Source organism: Suncus etruscus, chromosome 4 (assembly GCF_024139225.1).
Source record: "Suncus etruscus isolate mSunEtr1 chromosome 4, mSunEtr1.pri.cur, whole genome shotgun sequence".
Taxonomy (NCBI): domain Eukaryota; kingdom Metazoa; phylum Chordata; class Mammalia; order Eulipotyphla; family Soricidae; genus Suncus; species Suncus etruscus.
Genome location: NC_064851.1, coordinates 80,556,613 through 80,579,211, shown reverse-complemented (window position 1 = coordinate 80,579,211; position 22,599 = coordinate 80,556,613). Strand labels below are relative to the sequence as shown.

Sequence of the window (22,599 nt, the reverse complement as noted above, 5' to 3'; positions counted from 1 at the left end):
TGTGTGTGTGTGTGTGTGTGTGTGTGGCTTTTTTGGGTCACACCTGGCAGCACTCAGGGATTACTTCTGGCTCTGCACTCAGAAATCACTCCTGGCAGGCTTGGGGGACCATATGGGATGCCGGGATTTGAACCACTGTTCGTCATGGATCGGCTGCTTGCAAGGCAAATGCCCTATCGCTGTGCTATCTCTTCATCCCAGGTTTGTATATTTTAATAAAGGAAAAAATAAGGACACATTCTTTTCTTTATTATTTCCCCCTCTTCCATTGTGCAAAACCCAGGGTTACACACATGCTTATGGTGCTCACTGATGATCCCTGCTGGATCCTAACAGCTCTGCTGGGATTGTACTTGATGTTTTGAGATGTGTTCCTGGTAGACCTGGAGACTTCAGGTGTGCCAGGCAGGTACTTGACTGCAGAGCCACACCACTGGGCCCTCACTTAGAGGGCCCTAGACCCTCGCACACAGAAGTGCTGCATGTTTGGCTGACACTGCAATGATAGGGAGCCACTATTAAAATAGTATGTAGAGTACTATTTGTATAGTTGGACTTTGCCTGTCCATCTTTGGCACTCCTTTTGAGATCCTGGCAACCACAAGCCCTTTTAAAATCTGTATTTTTATCACTTCTACTGTGTAATATCTGAAATTGTATAGTCTGTAGCCTTTTCAAGAGTGATTTTCTTTTGTTGTTGTTGTTGTTGTTGTTGTTGTTGTTGTTGTGTCACATCTGGTGGAGCTCAGGGGTTACTTCTGGCTCTGCGCTCAGAAATCACTCCTGGCAGGCCCGGGGGACCATAAGGATGCCAGGGATCAAACCTGGTTCTGTCCCGGATTGGCAGCGTAGTGTGCAAGTCCTACCCCTGTGCTATCACTCCGGCCCCAAGAGTGACTTTTACTTAGAAGTTTTTAAGATACTTCCAGCACTTTGATAAATTTGACCATGGTTTTATTGCTTTTTGGCTGTAAATACTTTGGATGCACCACAGTTTATTATTCCACTTAACATCTTGGTTGCTTCTGAGTTTTGGCAATTAGGAGTAAAGCTGTTGTTAGCATTTGTGTGCAAAATGTTGTTGAGACATAAACTTTCAATTCACTCAGTCACATACCAACAAGTGCAGACCAGAGGAGAGCAGGTTTAGTTTGAGTATTAGCCAGACTGTCTCCCAAAATGGCTGTACCCTATTTCATACTCACTTTTTGGCAGTTTTTGCTATTGTCAGTGTTTGGATTTTAGCCATGTAAATAGGTTCTAATAGTATTTGACTGTGTTTTACTTTGAGACCCTCTGATGATGCATGATGTTGGACATCTTTGCCTTACGCCATTTACATCACTAAAGAGTGAGGTTTTCTTTCAGGTTTTTAGCTGTCTTTTTTTTTTTTTTTAGTTTATTCAACATTTTTTATTATATTTTATTTTAACAATCTTGGGATTTTTGCCAGTGAATATGCAATGTTCCTCATGCTGTTATTCCAGAAGTGGGACTTTCTTTCACTTTACTGTTTAGAAAGTACAATGTTAGATTCTTGCTTTGCAGAGACGGGTTTAATTTATTCCTCTGAACAGTACAAGAGTATAAACTGATTTCCCCCCCTTCATCATCATTATCATGTTGGCTATCTTTATATTGGATAATTTATTCTTATTTGTTGTCTTTTTTGATATTTGGGCCACATGCAAAGAGCTTTGTGTGTGTGTGTGTGTGTGTGTGTGTGTGTGTGTGTGTGTGTGTGTGTGTGTGTGAGAGAGAGAGAGAGAGGGGGGGGGACTGAGAGTGAGAAAGAGAGAGAATAAGGAGGGGTGTGTGTGTGAAAGTGAGGCACATTAGAGAGAGTGAGAGAGACAGATACAGACAGACAGGTAATGAGGCCCTTTCCTTTGTATGCAGCTGACACTAGTTTGAGTGCTGGTTCTCCATATGGTCCCCCAAGCCTACTGGGAGTTATCTCTGAGCACAGCCAACGGTGAGCCCTTAGTATCTCTGGTGTAGCCAAAGGGGCGGGGAAAGTAGATATGAAAAGAGACAGTGTTTTTGAAGAAAGAAGGCATTAAGATAAGCTGTTTTAGATTTTTATATTGTAAGGGAATTTTGAACTTTAGTAGGGAGAATGTTATAAGATTATTAGTATTTAAGTAATTGATTTTTTATTATAACATAGCAATTTACCAAGTTCATAATACATTGTTTCAGGCATTCAATATTTCAACACAAATCCCACCACCAGTGTGACCTTTCCCTCACCATTGTCTCCAGTTTTCCATCCACCACCCTACCCCTGCCTTTTTTTTTCCTTCAGGTTCAAACAAATTTACTTTGCTGTTTATTTTAGCACAAAGGAAAATGGAATTATCAAAACTTAGATCAGTAAGAGTCAATTTTTGATAGTTCTGTCTCATAATGGTGTTACTAAAGTCACAGAGGATGTGCTGGTTGATGCTAGTGGAACCTTCGGTGTTACTGTTCAGGCGCATTGAGCTTGGTAGTCTTCTACTCAACTTTTCCATTATATTTGTTTGTTATCCTCCCACTGGGCTGAATTTATGAAATTTGGATGTGGTGTATGGCCAATCTGTTTTCAGAAGTATTTATTTATATTATTTATTTATTTATTATTTATTATTTTTAAATTATTTATTATATTATTATCAGTAGTATTTATTTATATTATTGTAGAGGTACAATAATTTTGTATTGTATGGTTGATATTTATACTTCGGTGTTCAGAGCTACTGTACCTCTGCCTAAGTGCCAGAATCGTCCATTACCAGAATTATTTTAAAGAACTATTGTCGTTTAATTAAACAATTTTCTATTTTATAGTAATATAGTATTTACAAATATATTCTGGGTGGCCACACCAGGCAGCACTCGGGTTACTTCTGGTTCTGCACTCAGAAATCGCTTCTGGAGGCCAGAGAGATAACACAGTAGTAGGGTGCTTGCCTTACATTGCAGCCAAGCTTGGAGGGACCCAGTTTGATTCCCGGCATCCCATATGGTCCCTCAGCCTGCCAGGGGCAATTTCTGAGTGCAGATCTAGGATTGACCCCTGAACTCCTCTGGGTGTGGCCCAGAAATCAATCAATCAATGAATCAATCAATAAAGAAAGTTTAAAAGAAAAAAAATCGATTCTGGCAGGCTTTGGGGACTACCTGCGATGCTGGGGATCGAACCAGGTTGGCTGCGTGCAAAGCAAATGCCCTACTCACTATGCTATCACTCTGGCCCTACAAATAGAATTTTATGATGTCTAAATATGTTTCAAAGTAATTATTTCAAGGAAATAGCAGTGGAAAAAACTGTTCATTTCTTTCTAATTATTGAAGCTATCTATTTGATGGGATTACAGATTAGTACTGTAATTTATTTTGCTTGTTTTTTTGGGGAATTTGATGATAAATATTTTTAAAACTGGTCTGACATATAAGGATTTCCTCAAAAGGAATCATTACTGTACAAGGCTTTTTCATTCATGACATTAGATAATTTAGAATGATACCAATGTATACAAAACAATATTTTTAGTTTTTGTTTTTCAGATTTTTCTTATTTTTCTGAGATACAAAACCTTTTAATTTGCTAGTTAAATATTTATAAATAACATATTAATAAAAGGGGTGAACACTGGTTTTTTGCTCCCACTCATTTTGAAGAAAAAATTGTTTGGCAAGTCTCAGGTGTCAGTGTTGTTGAAGAATGTCTTCATCCGTCCATCAGTCCGTTCACCCATCCACCTACTCATCTACCCATTCATTTATCCATCCATCCATCCATCCATCCATCCATCCATCCATCCATCCATCCATCCATCCATCCATCCATCCATCCAGTGTTTTTGGGTTATCCCCAACAACATTCCAGGGTTACTCTTGGCTTTGCATTTAGAAGTTACTCTTTGCAGGCTCAGAGGAACATATGGGATGATGGGGGATCTAACCTGGGTCAGCTGTGTGTAAAGCAAGCACCCTACCCAGTGTGCTATCACCCTGTCCCCTCTTCATTTATTTATTAACCACACATCACACTCTCAATATTCAGGGTTTACTTCTGGCTCTGTGTTCAGGAATATTTCCTAGCTTGGGAACTATGTTTGGGAAACCATATGTAATGTTGGTGCTTGCCTTTCTCACTGTATTATTTTTATTATTTATTTATTTATTTATTTATTTATTTATTTATTTATTTATTTGGTTTTTGGGTCACACTGGGCAGCGCTCAAAGGTTACTCCTGGCTGTAGGCTCAGAAATCGCTCCGGCCCCATCTCACTGTATTATTTATCTGGCCCCTAAAGAATGTCTTATTGGTAACATCAAAAGCTGTTAAATCTGTACCATCTTGTATATTATATTTTTGATGACTTCATGATTTTAGTTTAACTGAAATAAGTTTTGGAAAAGAAATCTTAATGGACAGGTTTAGGGAATTGTCTAGGGTTGGGCCATACCTAGTGGAGCCCAGGTGTTGCTTCTAGCTCTGTATTCAGAAATCGCTCCTGGCAGGCTCAGGGGACCATACAGGATTCTGAGAATCGAACTCAGGTCTGTCCTGGGTCTGCCTCGGGCAAGGCAAACGCTCTACCACTGTGCTGTCTCTCCGGCCCCCAAAATTGCCTTTTTTTAATTCTAGTTTTGCTTTAGGTCCAAGCATCCAGTCCTCAGTTAAGTTTTATTTTTTTGTTTGTTTGTTTGTTTTAAGTTTTCGGGCAACACCTGGTGGTTTTGAGGGGCATTGGTATCTTTTGTTGAAAAAAATTTTTTTTTATATTTTGGGGATGTTGGTGATGTGGCGTTTGGGCTACACCTGCAGTGCTCAGGGGCTGTTCTTGATGCTGGCTCTACTTAGGAGTGATCCTTGATGGTGCTTGAGGCCAATATATGGTGCTGGGGATTTGAACCGGGGTTGGGGACCAGTGCCTTGCCTCCTGATCCAGAATTTCTTTTTAAAATTTATTTATTTTTGTTTTTTGGGCCACACCCTCTGGTGCTCAGGGGTTACTGTGCTTAGGGGCTCTGTTCTCGGAAATCACTCCTGGCATTCTTGGGGGACCGTATGGGATGCCGGGAATTGAACCTGGGCCTGTCCCTTGTCAGCCACATGCAAGGCAAACGCTCTAGCACTGTGCTATCTCTCAGGCCCCTAAATTATAATTTTTGAGCCAGAGCCCTTTGAGATCTGATCCAAGTATTGCTATATTTTAGACAAGAATGGGCACATTCAGGGTGGTATGGCCGTACGTAGACTTACTACTGCTATATTTTAGTATCATTTTTTTCCTCATCAACCAAGCTAAGGTTTACCTTTTATAAAGTCTTTTATAATCTCACAATATGTTCATTTGATTCTGTTCAGTGCCTGCCATTTGGGGGGGAGGTGTAAAGGGGTCACATCTGACAATGCTTAGAGTTTACTTCTTTTGCTGCTTTCAGGAACTGCTCCACTCCTGGCGTGCTTGGGGACCATATGGGATGCCAAGGTTAGCTGTGTGCATGGCAAGCACCCTACTGTCTTTCTCGACCATACTTTTTAAAATGATTGTCACAAGTTGTTCCCTTTTTTTTTAAGCTCCATTTTACTGTTACTTCTTTTATGGAGAATGTTGGGTTTAGATTGGAAGCTTTGGTCTCAGCTGTGTCTTTCCCAGCTGGCCTTGTTTTTCTTTCTCTTTAAAGTGAAAAGATTATATAATAGAGTTGTCTTAAGCTTCTTTCAGTCTTACATTGATCTCTATACTTATATTTGTCCTCATATTTGTTTCGCATTAACCTATTTTTTTTTCACCTTTAAACTTCGTTTTCTTTATAGTATGATTAATCTTCATGTTTAACTTTCATTGCCTTCAGGGTAGAAATCTGGATTTCCTGGTCTCCATTTATGTTGTTTCTCTGGTTAATGGTTATATTATTCACACAATTAGACAAAGTGAAAACTGTCTTCACAGTCATGTATTTCACTTACAGAATCACATTTTGTTTCTAAATTCTTGTCGTTCTGACTCAAAAATGTCTTTTAAATCCATATTTGTTATCTACTGCTTTTCTAATCTTTTCATATCTGTATGGTTAATGCAGCCTATCAAATGTTTGCTCTGTTACAGTTTTTCTCTGTAGTCACTGCAGTTATCCTTCAAAGTAAAGACCTAATGTTCCTGTTCTATTCTAAAACCCTTTAAACTGTTTAAGTTGATGGCATATGAACTGCAAACTTCTTTTCAGAACTTACATGCTTCTTTGCTTCTTTCCTTTTTATCTTTTTGTTTTGTTTTTGTTTTGAGTTCTCAGTGATTACTTCTGTCTCTGCACTCAAGAATTACTCCTGGTGGTGATTGTGAGACCACACGGATGCCATGTATCAAACCTTAGTTGGTTGTGTGCAAGGGAAATATTACTCACTGTACTCTTGCTTCAACCCCCTTTTTTCCTATTCTGTTTTTTTTGGAGGGCCACACCCAGCCATGTTCAGGGGTTACTCCTTGCTCTGCACTCAGGAATCACTCCTGGCGGGATTAAGGGACCATATAGGATGCTGGGGGTTGAAATGGATCAGCTGTGTGCTAGGCAAATGCCATACTTGCTGTGCTATTGCTCTGGCCCAGTAGCCACTTTCTGAATGTGCCTTCGTCCTACTTATTAGGTCATGCTTCTACCTGAATTCTCTGGTGCCTTTTCTTCACCCCTCACTTCAATGTATAGTACTTGTTTGTTTGTTTCTCTCTTTCTCTTTCTTTCTTTCTTTCTTTCTTTCTTTCTTTCTTTCTTTCTTTCTTTCTTTCTTTCTTTCTTTCTTTCTTTCTTTCTTTCTTTCTTTCTTTTCTATCTTTCTTTCTTTCTTTCTTTCTTTCTTTCTTTCTTCTTCCTTCCTTCCTTCCTTCCTTCCTTCAATCCTTCCTTCCTTCCTTCCTTCCTTCCTTCCTTCCTTCCTTCCTTCCTTCCTTCCTTCCTTCCTTCCTTCCTTCCTTCCTTCCTTCCTTCCTTCCTTCCTTCTTTCTTTCTCTTTCTTTCTCCCCCTCCCTCCCTTTCTCCTTCCCTCCTTCCCTCCCTCCCTCTCCCTCCTTCCCTTCTTCCTTCCCTCCTTCCCTCCTTCCCTCCTTCCCTCCTTCCCTCCTTCCCTCCTTCCCTCCCTCCCTCCTCCCTCCCTCCCCCCTCCCTCCCTCCCTCCCTCCTTCCCTCCCTCCCTCCCTCCCTCCCTCCCTTCCTTCCTTCCTTCCTTCCTTCCTTCGCCAAATTGAGCAATGGGGGGTTATATACCAACTTTTGTGATACTAACGTTAATAAGTTCTGATAAACCACTGCCATCGGACCAGCCTTTCCTTTCCTTTTTTTTTTTTTTTGATTTGGTTTTTGGGCCACACCCAGCAGCCACTCAGGGTTTACTTCTGGCTCTGTGCTCAGAACTTGCTCCAGGGTTTACTCCTTGCTCTGTGCTCAGAACTTGCTCCTGGCAGGCTCGGGGATCATATAGGATGCCGGGAATCGAACCAGGGTTCGTCCCAGGTCGGGTGCATGCAAGGCAAAGCCCTACCTTTGTGCTATTGCTCCGGTTCCAGTCCTAGTTTTCTTAAAGAACTGAAATAATGTTCAGTCTCATTCTTGGGGCCTTTGTGCATACCTCTCCAAAACAATTGGGCTCATCAGAATTATTTGTTCATTTTCCCACTCACTAGAAATTCTTCAGGTGAACTGTGCACTCCATGCACATCATAGTTTTGCTTATTTTGCTCATTCTCCGCAATTGTCATAGTGTTGAGATGTTCATTTACTGAGTATTTGTTGGTCAGTATAAGACAGTAAGGTATGTCTCTTCTATTTTTCATAAAAGCAAAAGAGATTTTTCATTTGAAAACTACAGTTTTATTTTATTTTGGGGGGGGTTGAGCCACACCTCGTGGTGCTCAGGGTTTACTCCTGGCTATCTGCTCAGAAATAGCTCCTGGCAGGCACGAGGGACCATATGGGACACCGGGATTCGAACCAACCACCTTTGGTCCTGGATTGGCTGCTTGCAAGGCAAACACCGCTGTGCTATCTCTCCGGGCCCCAGTTTTATTTTATTTTATTTGGTTTTGGGGTTACACCCAGCAGCATTCAGGGGCTATTCCTGGTTCTATGCTCAGAAATCGCCCTGGCAGGCTCAGGGGGACCATATGGGATGCCGGGATTCAAACCACGGTCCTTCTGCATGCAAGGCAAATGCCCGACCACTGTGCTATCTCTCTGGCCCCAAGACTACAGTTTTATCTCAGCTTTTTTTGGGTTTTATTTTCTCTCTTTTTTAAAAGATCTTTATAGGGGCTGGAGAGATCGCATGGAGGTAAGGCATTAGCCTTGCATGCAGAAGGACCGTGGTTTGAATCCCTGCATCCCATATGGTCCCCCGAGGCAGCTCAGATGTTTGTAATGGTTTTGTTTGTTTGTTTTTGTTTTTGTTTCTCTAGACCCTTAGTATCAAAGGTAGGCCTGGGGCTGACCTGGACACTTGGTGGTCTTACTCGTTGGAGTAAAAAAGTTTGGGATCTGGGCCATAGAGATAGGACAGTGGGTAGTGTGTTTGCCTTATATAAGGCTGACCCAGGTTCAAAACCTGGCACACAAAACCTGGCTCAGTCCCCTGAGCACTACCTGAGACAATTCCTCCTTACAGAGGTAGGAGTAAGCACTGAGCATCACCTGATGTGGCTCCCAAACCAAACAATCCCTCAACTCCCTTCCAAAAAAAAAAAAAAGTAACAAACAAAAGTCTTGGGCCTCATTAATTCTGCTTTTTATAACAAGGTGTTTTCAGTCAGACCTTAACTACACTGTACATTCAGCACAAGTGAATGGAGTTTGGGCCCAAGTTTGGAGTATAGTTTGTAAGGTACTCAGCTATTTTTTTTGTGTGATATGGGTGTTGACAGAGAACCTCCCGAGCAGTGCTCAGTAGCCCTGAGGGTCTCTTTTAGTATTTCTCTGCCATCTGTGCCAACAGTTTCATGCTAGAGACCAAGGATGGAAGTGCTGCTCTGGTCCTGTGATTCTGGTAATCACTCAGATCACCCTGATGATGCGTAGGGACCTTTAGGTCTATACCATGGGATGCTTGGCAAACCCTGGAGTGCCTGGGATTCAACCTAGCTAGACCTAACTGCTGTATTATCTCCCTAGCTCAAGACTGCTTTTTCTCATTAAACCAGTTCTTGGTATTTCACACATTCCTCCTGGATTTGTTTATTTGTGTCTGAGATTTTTATCTCTGGATTACAGTTAAATTCTACCACTAAGCCTATTTTCTCTCTGGGATGAAGCTTTCAGTTTAAGGCAATGATTTTTATACTTTGCTACAAATATGTACTTGCTATTTTTTCTACTATCTATAGAATTGCTTGCATCAAGAATTTTCCAGGGAGAGTTTCTGTAGAGTCTTAGACAAAAAAATGGAAGAGAATCAGTTTCTTGCCAAATTCAGTTTCGTTTGTATATAATGTTTCTATTGAACAATTTTTCCCTTTGTGAGTGAGCATGAAGCCTGAATGCTTTTGATACACATAATAGATGTATATAATATTTAAAGCTATTTCTTTAAATCAAAGACATTTCCATATCACATTTATGTTTATACTAAATTATATATATATTTTTTTGTTTTTGGGCCACACCCAGTGATGCTCAGGGGTTACTCCTGGCTATGAGCTCAGTCCCCATATGGGACGCCAGGGGATCGAACTGTGGTCCGTCCAAGGCTAGCGCAGGCAAGGCAGGCACCTTACCTCTAGCGCCACCGCCCGGCCCCTAAATTATATTTTTAATTTTAATTCTTTTTATTATTTTCAATACGTGTTTACTATAATCACAGTATGTAATTTACACTGAAAAAGCAGTTTTCCTGAGGGCACTGAAATTGCTTTTAGTTTGTCTTTATTTATAAATAAAATAGTTTTAAGAACTAGACTGCTTTTAAAAGCCAAGCTAGGGCCAGAGTGATAGAGCATTTGTCTTGCATGAAGCTGATCCCTGGTACTCCATATGGTCCCCTGCCATATTCCTCCAAGAGTGATTCTGAGCTCAGAGCCAGGAGTAAACTGAGAACTGCCGGCTGTGACCCAAAAACCTTGTAGTCCAGGTACACCTACTTTTCAGCCTTCTCATGTAAAATAACAAATTTTATAAAACAAAGTCCTTTATAATGCTTAATTTGGGGGGGAGGTCATATCTAGAGGTGGTGCTCAGGGCCTAATTCTAGCTCAGTGCACAGTGCTCAAGTTAGTGGAGCTTTGGGTCATGCTGTGTCAGGAATTAAACCTGGACTTCCTGCATGCAAAGCATGTGCTCCAGTCCTTTGAACTATATGGCACCTCTGGTACTTATAAGCTGGGTATGAATTGGTATTTTAAGGACCTTTTGGAGAGGGGAAATTCACATGGGATAATAGCAGTAAAAGCTTCCCTTCCTCATGCACCAGTCATTGAAGTATTTGTAGACATCGTGGGAAAGAACATTAACAAAGCCACTGACATCTGATGAAGGATTAGCAATGACAAGGTGCAGTGGGGAAAATAATGCCCATGTGTCCTCTGGGATTCTGCTGTTTCTTCATAGAAAACCCAGAGGTACAGCATTATCACTTAACCATATGATGGTCACTATATATGAGAACAGGCAATGACAAGCATTTTCCTCATTTTATAAGTGGAAAATAAACCAAGTTGCAGATCTTTGAATATTTTATTAATTTAGCAGATGGAAGCTATATTTAAACTTACTAAGTGAAATAATTACTGGGTTTCTTTCTAGATCCATAACATTCAGAATAAAAGGTCTTTGCCTTACTCTGTTCTGCTCAAGCTTCAAGCTTCAAACATCCTTTACATCCTGTAAGTGAAATTCAAGTCATTAATGTGATGTGTTAATTTTTCACTTTTTGACTTACTGCAAAAGTCTTAGAATTTCTATAGCAACAATAACTATCCAGACTGTAATATTCTTTTATATAAAAAAAATAAAACTGCAATTGCGGACCAAGCAATAGCACAGTGGTAGGTCGCGTTTGCCTTGCATGTGGCTGACCCGGGTCAGACCCGAGTTCAATTTCGGTATCCCATATGTTTCTCCCGAGCCTGCCAGGAGAGATTTCTAAATGCAGAGCCAGGAGTAACCCTGAGTGCCGATGGGTATGCCCCCCCCCCAAAAAAAAAAAAAAAGAAAAAGAAAAAACCTGCAATTACATGAGTTTCTGGAATACTTCATTTAGGGGAACTGAAGATTGAATTGTTTCTTTAAAAAAAAAATGAAGCGTTTAAATTTAATTTGTTTTTGTTTTTGGATCACACCTAGTGTGCTTTAGGGGTTACTCCTGGCTCTGAGCTTAGGGATCATTCCTGGCAGTGCTCAAGGGACCATATGGGATGCTGGGGATCAAACCTAGGTCAGCCGTATGCAAGGCAAACACCCTACCCTTTGTTCTATTGCTGTGGCCCCTAAATAAATGAAGCTATTTGTAACACAAAATCTTGTCAGAAAGCTCATAAAATTTTGTTTGTTTTGGGCCACACCTGGCTATGCTCAAGAATTCCTGGCTCTGTGCTCAGGGGAACTATGTGGTATGCTGGGGATTGAATCCAGGTCGTCCACATGCAGGGCAAGTACCCTATCTGCTGTAGTATAGTTCCAGAAAACATACATAAGTTTAAGAATTTATTAAGTTTAACAAGTTCTAGATCCTTGGTAGTCAATTATATTATTAGCTGTTTGGAATTTAGGTGTAAGTACCCTTCTACACATACTTGAACATGCAATTAAGGTGTAGGGGGGAGTGGTTTTACCTTGAGTTACATTCAGTAACCTGTTACTTGTACTTCTTAGTGATCTGAAAATTGTTTGGAGAAGACAGAAAAATAACATGTAAAACTTCACCTTTTTTTTTTAACTTTTCATTTTTTAATTGTGGGGAACATTTGCTAATTCTAATTAAAAATATAATATGACAACTCTAAGATGAACAGAACTTCTTACATTTAACATACTTTATTTTTCATACTTCCTTCAACACATGCCAAGATGTGTATTTTATTTTTGGGAGATCATACTTAGTGCTTAATAATTACTCTTGGCCGATGTTCTGGGGACTATAGATGGTGCCTGGGATTGAATTGAAACTGGGTTTAGTGCATGGAAGTAAGGTACCTTTCCTGCTATACTATTTTTATTCCAAAATGTATATTTTGTATAATTTGTGGATCTCCCAAATATTGAGTGAGCATTTTTTAATGTTTCTAATGATATTGATGGTTATTATTTTAATAATGTATAGTAGTTCATCCTGTTGGCATATCTGGTATGTTTTCTGTGAATCAAATAATGTTAAATTATTTCCTGAATGCCATTTATTAGAAGAAAGATGGATATGCTTTTCAAGTAGATTTTGGTAGGAAAATAACCATAGATCATTAAAAAAATATTTAAGCACCATGATTACAAGCATGTTTGTAGTTGGGTTTTGTTGTTGCTTATTTGGGGGCCACCAGTTGCGCTCAGGAGTCAGGAAATCCCTCCTGATTCGGGGGACCATATGGGATGCCAGGGATCGAATTTCTTTTCGTCCTGGGTCAGCTGTGTGCAAGGCAAAAGCCCTACTACTGTGCTTCCATTCTTGCCCATTGTAGTTGGGTTTTGGTTATTTAAAATAAACAAACACAAAAACAAAAAACCCCACACCTCTTCACCATTACCATAGCTCATTTTTATTCTTTCCCTAAGTGATCATGAAGATGTTCAGAAGGAAAGTAATATGATGCCTATTATGATTAGCCTCTTAAATTCCTTTAGCTGCTAGTAGATATATGTGGGGGGAAGGGAATAAAAGATTAGGTTAATAGGACATTCTTAGGCACTGTCATCTGGTAGACATCATGACTTGTTGAATTTTCTGATATAATGTACCTCTCCTGGGGAGGGGACTGGACTGATTTAGGCAAACTGTAGGATCCTGGGATGTCAGTTGTCCACTTAAAGAAGGTAAATTCCTAGAGGGCCACTGAGTAATTTCTTTTTCTTTCTATAAAGAGTTCAGTAATCTGAATAAGTTAAACTCTGAAAAATGACAAAACTTCGAGGTTATGTATTCTCATTTAATTAGAACAGTGCATAATATGAATTACATTTATGGCATTCAGCTGGTATCATAGGATGGCTATTTCTGTCAGTACTTGGAAAATACCATCCTGGAAAATCTGCTCAGTATGAGTTACACAAATTATATGATATTTGTTTTCCCTTGGGCTTTACACTATGGTGTGTAGGGGCTGTTTTGGGTCATGCAGTGCCAGAGATTGAATCCTGCATATAAATCATCACTCTCGCTCCTGGAGTATGTCCATAGCTCCTATACTACTGTTATTTATATGGACACTGTTACCATTGTTGAACTGATATCTATGATTAGGCACTCTGATAAGTAGTGGGAGTTTACAGAATCCCTTCCCTTCCCTTCCCTTCCCTTCCCTTCCCTTCCCTTCCCTTCCCTTCCCTTCCCTTCCCTTCCCTTCCCTTCCCTTCCCTTCCCTTCCCTTCCCTTCCCTTCCCTTCCCTTCCCTTCCCCTTCCCCTTCCCCTTCCCCTTCCCCTTTCCTTCCCCTTCCCCTTTCCTTCCCCTTCTCCTTCCCCTGCCCCTTCCCCTTTCCTTCCCCTTCTCCTTTCCCCTTCCCCTTTTCTTTTTCCCTTACCCTTCTCCTTTCCCCTTCCCCTTTCTTTTCCCCTTTCCCTTTTCTTTTCCCTTCCCCTTCTCCTTTTCCCTTCCCCTTCTTTCCCCTTTCCCCTTCTCCTTTCCCTTTCTTTTCTCCTTCCCCTTTCCTTTTCCCCTTCCTCTTCTCCTTTCCTTTTTCTCTCCCCCTTACTCCTTTTTCTTTTCCCTTTCCCCTCTCGTTTCCTTTCCACTTTCCCTTTCCCCTTCCCCTTCTCCTTTCCCCTTTCCCTTTTCCCCTTCCCTTTCCCTTTTGTTTTCGGGCTACACCTGGTAGTATTCAGGAATTACTGGCTCTGCACTCAGAGATTGCTATTGGCAGGCTCAGGGGACCATATAGAATGCTGAGGATCGAACCCAGAGCTGTCCTGTCTGCAAGGCTAACACCCTCCCACTGTATCACTCCATCCCCATTTACAGAATTTCTAATCTTATACCAATATCTGTTGTTTTGGAGTATGTGCACACATGAACACACAATTCATAACCCCATACCTATTATTTTGGAGTACATGTACACATATTATACACAATTTATTTTTTGGTAGTACCAGGGCTACTCCATTGTTAAAAAAAAAAACTCAAATATGGAGCCTGAGAGATAGCACAATGGTAGGGCATTTGCCTTGCAGATAGCAGATTCAGGACAGACAGTGGTTCGAATCCTAGCATCCCATATGGTCCCCTGTGCCTGCCAGGAGAGATTTCTGAGCACTGAGCCAGGAGTAACCCCTGAGCGTGGCCAGGTGTGACCCAAAACCCCAAAAACCCCCAAGAAACAACAAACTCAGATCAGAAAGGAACTCTTATTTACTGCTGATGGGAATGCTGTCTAACCTGCCTTTATAGAAAACAATATGGAGATTCCTCAAAAAACTGGAAATTGAGCTCCCATATGATCCGCCTATACCACTCCTAGGGATATACCCTAGCAACACAAAAATACAATACAAAAATCCCTTCCTTACACCTATATTCACTGCAGGGCTATTTACAATAGCCAGACTCTGGAAACAATCAGAGTCCTTTTCAACAGAGGAATGGCTAAAGAAACTGTGGTACATACACACAATGGAATATTATGTAGCCATCAGGAGAGATGAAGTCATGAAATTTTCCTATATGTGGATGTACATGGAATCTATTATGCTGAGCGAAATAAGTCAGAGGGAGAGAGATAGACACAGAATAGTCTCACTCATCTATAGGTTTTAAGAAAAATTAAAGACATTACTGGGGCCAGAGGGATAGCATGGAGGTTAAGGCATTACCTTTCATGCAGAAGGTCATTGGTTCAATTCCTGGCATTTCATATGGTCCCCCGAGCCTGCCAGGGGTAACTTCTGAATGTGGAGCCAGGAGTAACCCCTGAGCGCTGCCGGGTGTCACCCAAAAAATAAAAAACAAACAAACAAAAAAAGACTACTGTAATAAGGCCCAGAGACAGTAGAGTTAAGGGCCGGAAGGGCCAGAAGGACCGGCTCACAATTTGAAGCTCACCACAAAGAGTGGTGAACGCTGTTAAGAAAATAATTACACTAACAACTAGAATGACAATGTTAAAGAATGAGAAAAGTAGGATGCTTGTCTCGCATACAGGCAGGGGAAGGGGGGAGGGAGATCAGGGGCTTTGGTGGTGGGAATGTTGCACTGGTGAAGGGGGTTGTTCTGTTTATGACTGAAACCCAAGTACAATCATGCTTGTAATTATGGTGCTTAAATAAAGATTTAAAAAAAATTCTTTTTAAAATAAAAGATTCACCGACTGGGGAAATAAAAAAACACTTCAGATCAAATACTTGAATTTTCCTAGAGTTTTTGGGGATGAGATGTTTGTGAGATAATGGGACTTTGAATATCCTTATTCTGGGTGAGAACTAGTGTTTTCCAGTGAATCAATGATCTTCTATAACTACTCCCTCCTATTTTTATACTCTGAACTTACTTTAAATGTTTTTTATACTATGAGCTTAATTTAAATGAATATAGTATTTTATATTTTTCTTTTGTCTTTATAGTTTATGACCATACAGAGTACTTTCATAGATGGACTCCAGATAATTAAGACAGGAGTAGAATTGTCTTGCAATATGTTTGCATATATATTTATGCTTGTTTACTCTTTGGAACTTGTGATATGTTCTGTTTTCATTTTGAACTTTCGTTTAGTTCTGTCTGGTGTTTTCACTGTAACATGAATAACTTGTGATATATCAGATTTCTGTAGTTGAAATAATTATCAGAACCAATAAGCAATGCAAACATAGTGGGAATATGTACTACGTTTTTACTGTTTTTGTAGTTCTTGGTTTGATTTTAAGGTAATATATAGAAATAATAATTTCTTTTTATTTGCAGAAAAGATGAAAAGGAATATGCCTTGAAGCAAATTGAAGGCACAGGAATATCCATGTCAGCTTGTAGAGAGATTGCAGTAAGTGGGCATAAATAAAGCTGCTTATTTTGTTATGGATAGTAAATGATTATTAATACAAATTTTATTAATATAACTCATTTATTTCAAAGATACTCTATTTGTTTAAAATACATAAAGCTTGACTCAGTGTTAGATCATCTCTGGCACCGTAGCAGTATAACAACAGCAGTAGCAACAACAGAAAAGAGGAGGTGCATAAAGTTTTTAACACTCAAAAGCCATCTTTGATTGAACATTTTCTTAATAATATGTAAAATTTATATTCTTAGGAATACTTGCTAACATACTATTTTGTTAAATAATTTATTATTTACATAATTTATGGTTTTTTTGTTACATCCAGTGGTGTTCAGGGGTTCCTCTGGCTCTGCACTCAGGTATCACTCCTGGCAGTGCTCTAGGGACCATATGGGACGCTGAGGATCAAACCTGAGTCTGCCATTATACAAGACAATGCCCTACCCCTTATACTAGAGTTCTGGCCTCATAACATTACATATATATATATATTTATTGTTGTAGATTGTTTTGGGGCCACACCCTCCAGTGCACAGGGGTTACTCATGACTGTGCTCAGAAATCGCTCTTGGGGCCGGGCGGTGGCGCTGGAGGTAAGGTGCCTGCCTTGCCTGCGCTAGCCTAGGACGGACCGAGGTTCGATCACCCGGCGTCCCATATGGTCCCCCAAGAAGCCAGGAGCAACTTCTGAGCACATAGCCAGGAGTAACCCCTGAGCGTCACAGGGTGTGGCCCAAAAAAACCAAAAAAAAAAAAAAAAAAAAACAGAAATCGCTCTTGGCAGGCTGGGGGACCATAAGGAAAGCAAGGGATGGAAACTGGATCTGTCCTGGGCCAGCCACTTTCAAGGCAAATGTCCCACTGCTGTGCTGTCACTCTGGCCCTCCCCCCAACCTCATAACATAATATTTTATTTTTGGTTTTGGGACCATACCAGCATTAACATAATATTTTAACATATATTGACATAATATTTAAATCAATGATTACTGTCTGTTTCTGTATGCTTAGGTTAGTTTAAAGTGAAAGGAATACTACTACTATTTTTCTGAAATATGTGTTTTATGCTAATTTATTAATTGTTGGGAAAATATAATAATATAGGATAATTTTTGCAGTAACACAATTCTTATTTTTAACCTTGTTTTGTTTTGTTTTGGAGCCACATCTGGCAGTGCCCAGGGGTTACCCCTGACTCTGCACTCAGGAATTACTCCTAGTAGTGCTTTAGGGATCATATGAAAGGCTGGGGTTTGAATTTTTTTTTTTTTTGGGTCTGCTTCTTGCAGGACCTTACCCACTGTACTATTGCTCTTGTCCCTTGTTAAATTTTTTGTTGTTGTTGTTGTTTTTGGGCCATACCCGTTTGATGCTCAGGGGTTACTCCAGGCTAAGTGCTCAGAAATCGCCCCTGGCTTGGGGGGACCATATGGGATACCAGGGGATCCAACCACGGTCCTTCCTTGGCTAGTGCTTGCAAGGCAGAGACACCTTACCTCTAGTGCCACCTCACCGGCCCCATTACATTTTTTTTTTATCATATACTTACACATTTAAGAAGTAATTTGTTGTTTTGTTTTGTTTTGTTTTTGGGTCACACCCGGTAGTGCTCAGGAGTTACTCCTGGCTCTAAGCTCAGAAATTGCTCTTGGCAGGCTTGGGAGACCATGTGGGATGCCGGGATGCTCTACCTCCATGCTATCTCTCTGGCCCCAAGAAGTTTATTATTATTATGCCTGTAGTCAATATTTACTTACGATTAGGTTCCCAGCTAAATGCTTTCACATGTTAATTTTTACGAGTAATGTGGAATAACTACTTATTTTTTGTTGTTGTTTGGTTTGGTTTTTGGGTCATACCGGGTAGCGCTCTTGAGTTATTCCTGGCTCTGTGCTCAGAAATCATACCTGGCAGGCTCAGGATCATATGGGGTCATATGGCATGACAGCAAGGCAAACGCCCTACCCGCTTTTGCTATGGCTCCAGCCCTGGAATAACTACTCTAAATAGTCTCATTTGATAGATTAGAAAATAGAGGCAAACCTTTATGGTTTACAAGTCTTGATACTAGAAGCTGGAGAGATAGCACAGCAATAAGACATTTGCCTTGCACGTGGCCAATGCAGGACAGATCCCAGTTTGAATCCCAACATCCCATATGGTCCCTTGAGCCTGCCCGGAGAGATTTCTGAGCTCAGAGCCAGGAGTAACTCCCGAGCACAGCCGGGACCCAAAAACCAAAACAAAAAAAAGTTTTGATACTGTATAGACTATAGAGCCTTATTTTGGTTTTTTAATTAAATCCTCTTTTTTTTTTTTTTTTTTTTTTGGTTTTTGGTTTTTGGGCCACACCCGTTTGATGCTCAGGGGTTACTCCTGGCTATTTGCTCAGAAATCGCCCCTGGCTTGGGGGGACCATATGGGACGCGGGGGATCGAACCGCTGTCTGTTCCTTGGCTAGCGCTTGTAAGGCAGACACCTTACCTCTAGCGCCACCTTTCCGGCCCCTAAATCCTCTTTTTAAGGCTCTAGGATGTTCTCACATCTTTTCAGGATTATTTGGGGGGGGTATTATTAGGTGGGTGGGATTTGGGCCACACCCAGTGACACAGGGATTACTCCTGGCTATAGGCTCAGAAATCACTCCTGGCTTGGGAGACCATATGGGATGCTGGGGGATCGAACCATGGTTCATCTGTTAGCGCTTGCAAGGCAGATGCCTTACCGCTAGCACCACCACTCTGGCCTTTCTTTTTAGGAATTTATGTTTAAACGATTAAGTGCTAATATTACTACATTCATTAGATATTTCTGACTTTAATTGATAACTTCATATATTGTTTACAAATTTTTTTGTTTTTGTTTTTTTGGCCACACTCGGTGACGATCAGGGTTTACTCCTGGCTATGTGCCCAGAAATCGCTCCTGGCTTGGGGGACCACATGGGATACTAGGGGATCGAACTGCGGTTCATCCTAGGATGCCTTATTGCTTGTGTCACCTCTCCGGCCCCTATTGTTTACAATTTTAAGCTGCTTTCTAAGTGATTCCACTATTTTTATTTGTACCAGTGTGAATGAGATTTCCATTTATTCTATATACTTGCTTGCATTGTCAGCCATTTGTATTTTACCTTCTCATAGGGTATAGTTGAATTTGTTGTTAATTTTTTATCATCATCATGATTATTTTGGGTCACAACTGGCTATGCTCTTGGGACCATATGGGTGCCAGGGAGCAAACCCCTGTTGGTTTTATGCAAGACAAGCTCTCTACCTACCATACAAGCACTTAATTTATTTTTGGGGGGTTTTAAGCAACATCCAGTTATGCTTAGGGCATCCTCCTGACTCTGTGCTCAGGGATCAATCCTGGCATGGATTGGAAAACCATATGGGATGCTGGGAATTGAACCTGGGCTTGCGCATACAAGGCAAGCACCCTACCTCTTATACTATCTGTCTAGCCCCATTATTTTATTTTATTTTTTGTTTTTGGGCCATACCTAGTTGCTCTCAGGGGTTACTCCTGGCTTTGTGCTCAGAAATCACTCCTGGCAGGCTTGTGGGGCCATATAGGTAGGATGCTGGGATGAACCCAGGTCTGTCTTGGGTCAGCCACGTACAAGGCAAACACCTTACTGTTGTGCTACTACTCTGGCCCCATTATTGTTATTTTAATTTAAAGTTTAAAACCAACATTTTCCTGATGCTATGAAAGAATGCATCTTTTTTGTTTTGTTTTGTATATGTATTTGTGTTTATGTGTGTATGTATTCTATATCATGTGTAACTATTCTTAGGAGAGGCAGTTCTTTTATTCTTTGACCCATGTATTAATTGGCGGGTATGCAAATACTCCATGTAGCTTCTCTCTGTCCTTGCCTTTGGCAGCCCAACATGAGGAAAATTGGAATGTTTCCGATTGAGAGGCAGACTGGGGACAGGGAAAGGCAAGGGGGAGGTTGGAGGGAAACTGGGGACATTGGTGATGGGAAATGTGCACTAGTGAAGGAATGGGTGTTGGACAGTATTTGGCTGAAGCTCAGTCATGAACTTTGTAACTTTAAAAAAATGGTAACATTCTGACTACAAGTGAAGTTCTGGGAATAGGGGTGCATGATAAGAAAAGTTATTAGGGGCCAGAACTACAGTACAGTGGGGAGAGCATTTACCTAGCATGTGGTTGACCCAGGTTCTATCTCCTATAGTCCCCAGTACCTGTCAGGAATCACTTCGGAGTGAAAAGCCAGGAGCGACCTATGAGCACCACTCTTGTGTTGCCCCCAAACAAAATAAAGTTATTAAAGAATTTGTAGCCTTAGAATTCAGGCTTGGAAGAGTGGGAAGATGTTTACAAGCTTAACTGTGGGGCTGGAGAGAGTAAGTATTAGTAAGGCGCTTACCTTGTATGTGGCTGACCCAGGTTTGATTTCCAGCACCTATTTTGGCTCCCTGAGCACCTCTAGGAGTGATCCTTGAGTACACGCCATAAGTAAGCTCCTGTGTGTGGCCAAAAACAAAAAAAATGTTATTTTTAAAGTGCTTCATATATCTCTTTAGTTATAATCATTTATTTAGGCACTGTGATTTATAAAACTGATGGTAACAGAGTTGCAGGCATCTAGTATTTCAACTCTAGATCCACCCACCAGTGTCAGCATTCCACCACCTGTGTCCCTAGGTACCCTCCCACTTTACCCTGCTCTCTTAGCAAATTTATCACACTTTAATTCTATTGGAAACTCATTCATTAAAGGTAAAATATAATCTTGAATATTTGTATCTCTGAACTTTCAAACACTAAAACATGTTTTAGTTTTTGATACACCATAACAACATAATTGAATAATAAAATTTTTAAGTAAAATAAATCATATATTTTGGGCCAGAGAGATAGCACAGCGGTAGGGCGTTTGCCTTGCACGAGGCCAATCCAAGACAGACAATGGTTCGATCCTCAGCATCCCATGGTCCCCCTAACCTGCCAGGAGCAATTTCTGAGCGAAGAGCCAGGAGTAACCCCTCAGCACCGCCGGGTGTGACCATCCCCAAAAAAGAATTACTCCTGATGATGTGAGCATCATATGGGGCACTGGGAATTGAACCTTGATTAGCCATGTGTAATGCCTTATCTACTGTACTATCTCTCTCTGGCTTTTGGACCTTTAGAAGTCTTTTTAATTAAAAAAATTATTTTTTACTTTATTTAAAGAAAATGTATCATATAGTTGACCACAATACATTGGTTTCCAGATAAGTGAGAAAAATTATTTAAAAATAAATAGAAAGAAAAAAGACAAAGGAAGAGAGGAAAGTTAAAGTACAGTAGCAAGCAAATTTTTGAAAATTACTGTATCTCCAATGAAATCATTAATACAATGGTAGAAAGTTTTTAATTGCCCATTCTGTTAAATTGGTGTGTTCCTAAAGAGATGACAGCATCTCACAAATGAAGTTTTACAGAAATTCAAAGCACTGTTACTGACATTGTTTTAGAGGTATGTGCTCAGTTGCCAAGCCTCCTGGGAGAAGGAGGTTGCTGTGGGAGAGTGCCCACACTTGTCCCAAAAAGCCCTGTTGATAACAGCCCAAATACTGGTGACGCAAAGTTTGGTCAGATTGGTATCCTCAGGGCCAGCACAGCGGTAGGGTGTTTGCCTTACACACTGCTAACCCAGGATGAACACAGGTGCGAATCCTGGCATCCTGTATGGTCCCCCCAGCCAGGATCCATTTCTGAGAGCAAAGCCAGGAGTAACTCCTGAGCACCACCAGATGTAGCCCCAAAACAAACAACAACAATAAAATAGATTGGTATCCTCAAAGTTATAGAAGAGTGGTGAGGCTGGGCCAAACAGTTATTCTGGGTGATGGATGCAGCAGGTGTGGCTTCAGAAAGAATGAGTCTTACTTAGCTGGTCCTATTAGAAAATGACGATTGTGGGGGCCAGAGCGATTGTACAGAGGTAGGGTGTTTGCCTTGTAAGCAGCCAATCCAGGACAAACTGTGGTTTGAATCCCAGCATCCCAACTTTTGAGTGCAGAGCCAGGAGTAACCCCTGAGCATTGCCGGGTGTTACCAAAAAAAAAAAAAAAAAAAAAAAAAAAAAGAAAGAAAGAAAGAAAGAAAAGAAAAAGAAAACTATGATTGTGTTTGTCTAGAATTCTTTAATTCAACTTTCTCCTTCCTGTTACAATTGTCTACCATTTTACTTCTTTGTTGTTTTTGCTTAATTGTTCCATCCCTATTTTCAAAGTTTCAGTTTTTGTCACGTCAGGGTTTATTTTACACTTATTTTTATGTTTTGTTTGGATTATACCTAGCAGTCCTGAGATCCTAGGGACTAACTCTGGACCGTCTACATTTCAGTCTTTTATATTACTTTTCTGAATGGTCCATACATTTATTTTTATTTAAA

General features: G+C 40.6%; 1 protein-coding gene across 2 annotated transcripts in view; it reads left to right on the top strand.

The window, feature by feature from the left end:
* CDK19 (cyclin dependent kinase 19) overlaps positions 1-22,599 on the top strand; it is a 146,231-nt gene that overhangs the window by 40,080 nt on the left and 83,552 nt on the right. Inside the window, exon 2 of one of the 2 annotated variants that reach the window (XM_049771192.1) lies at positions 16,082-16,157. The exons of the other annotated variant lie outside the window; for it this stretch is intronic. Within the exon in view, the coding sequence (XP_049627149.1) occupies positions 16,082-16,157 (76 nt within the window). The remainder of the gene's footprint in view (positions 1-16,081; positions 16,158-22,599) is intronic. 2 annotated transcript variants of the gene reach the window in all.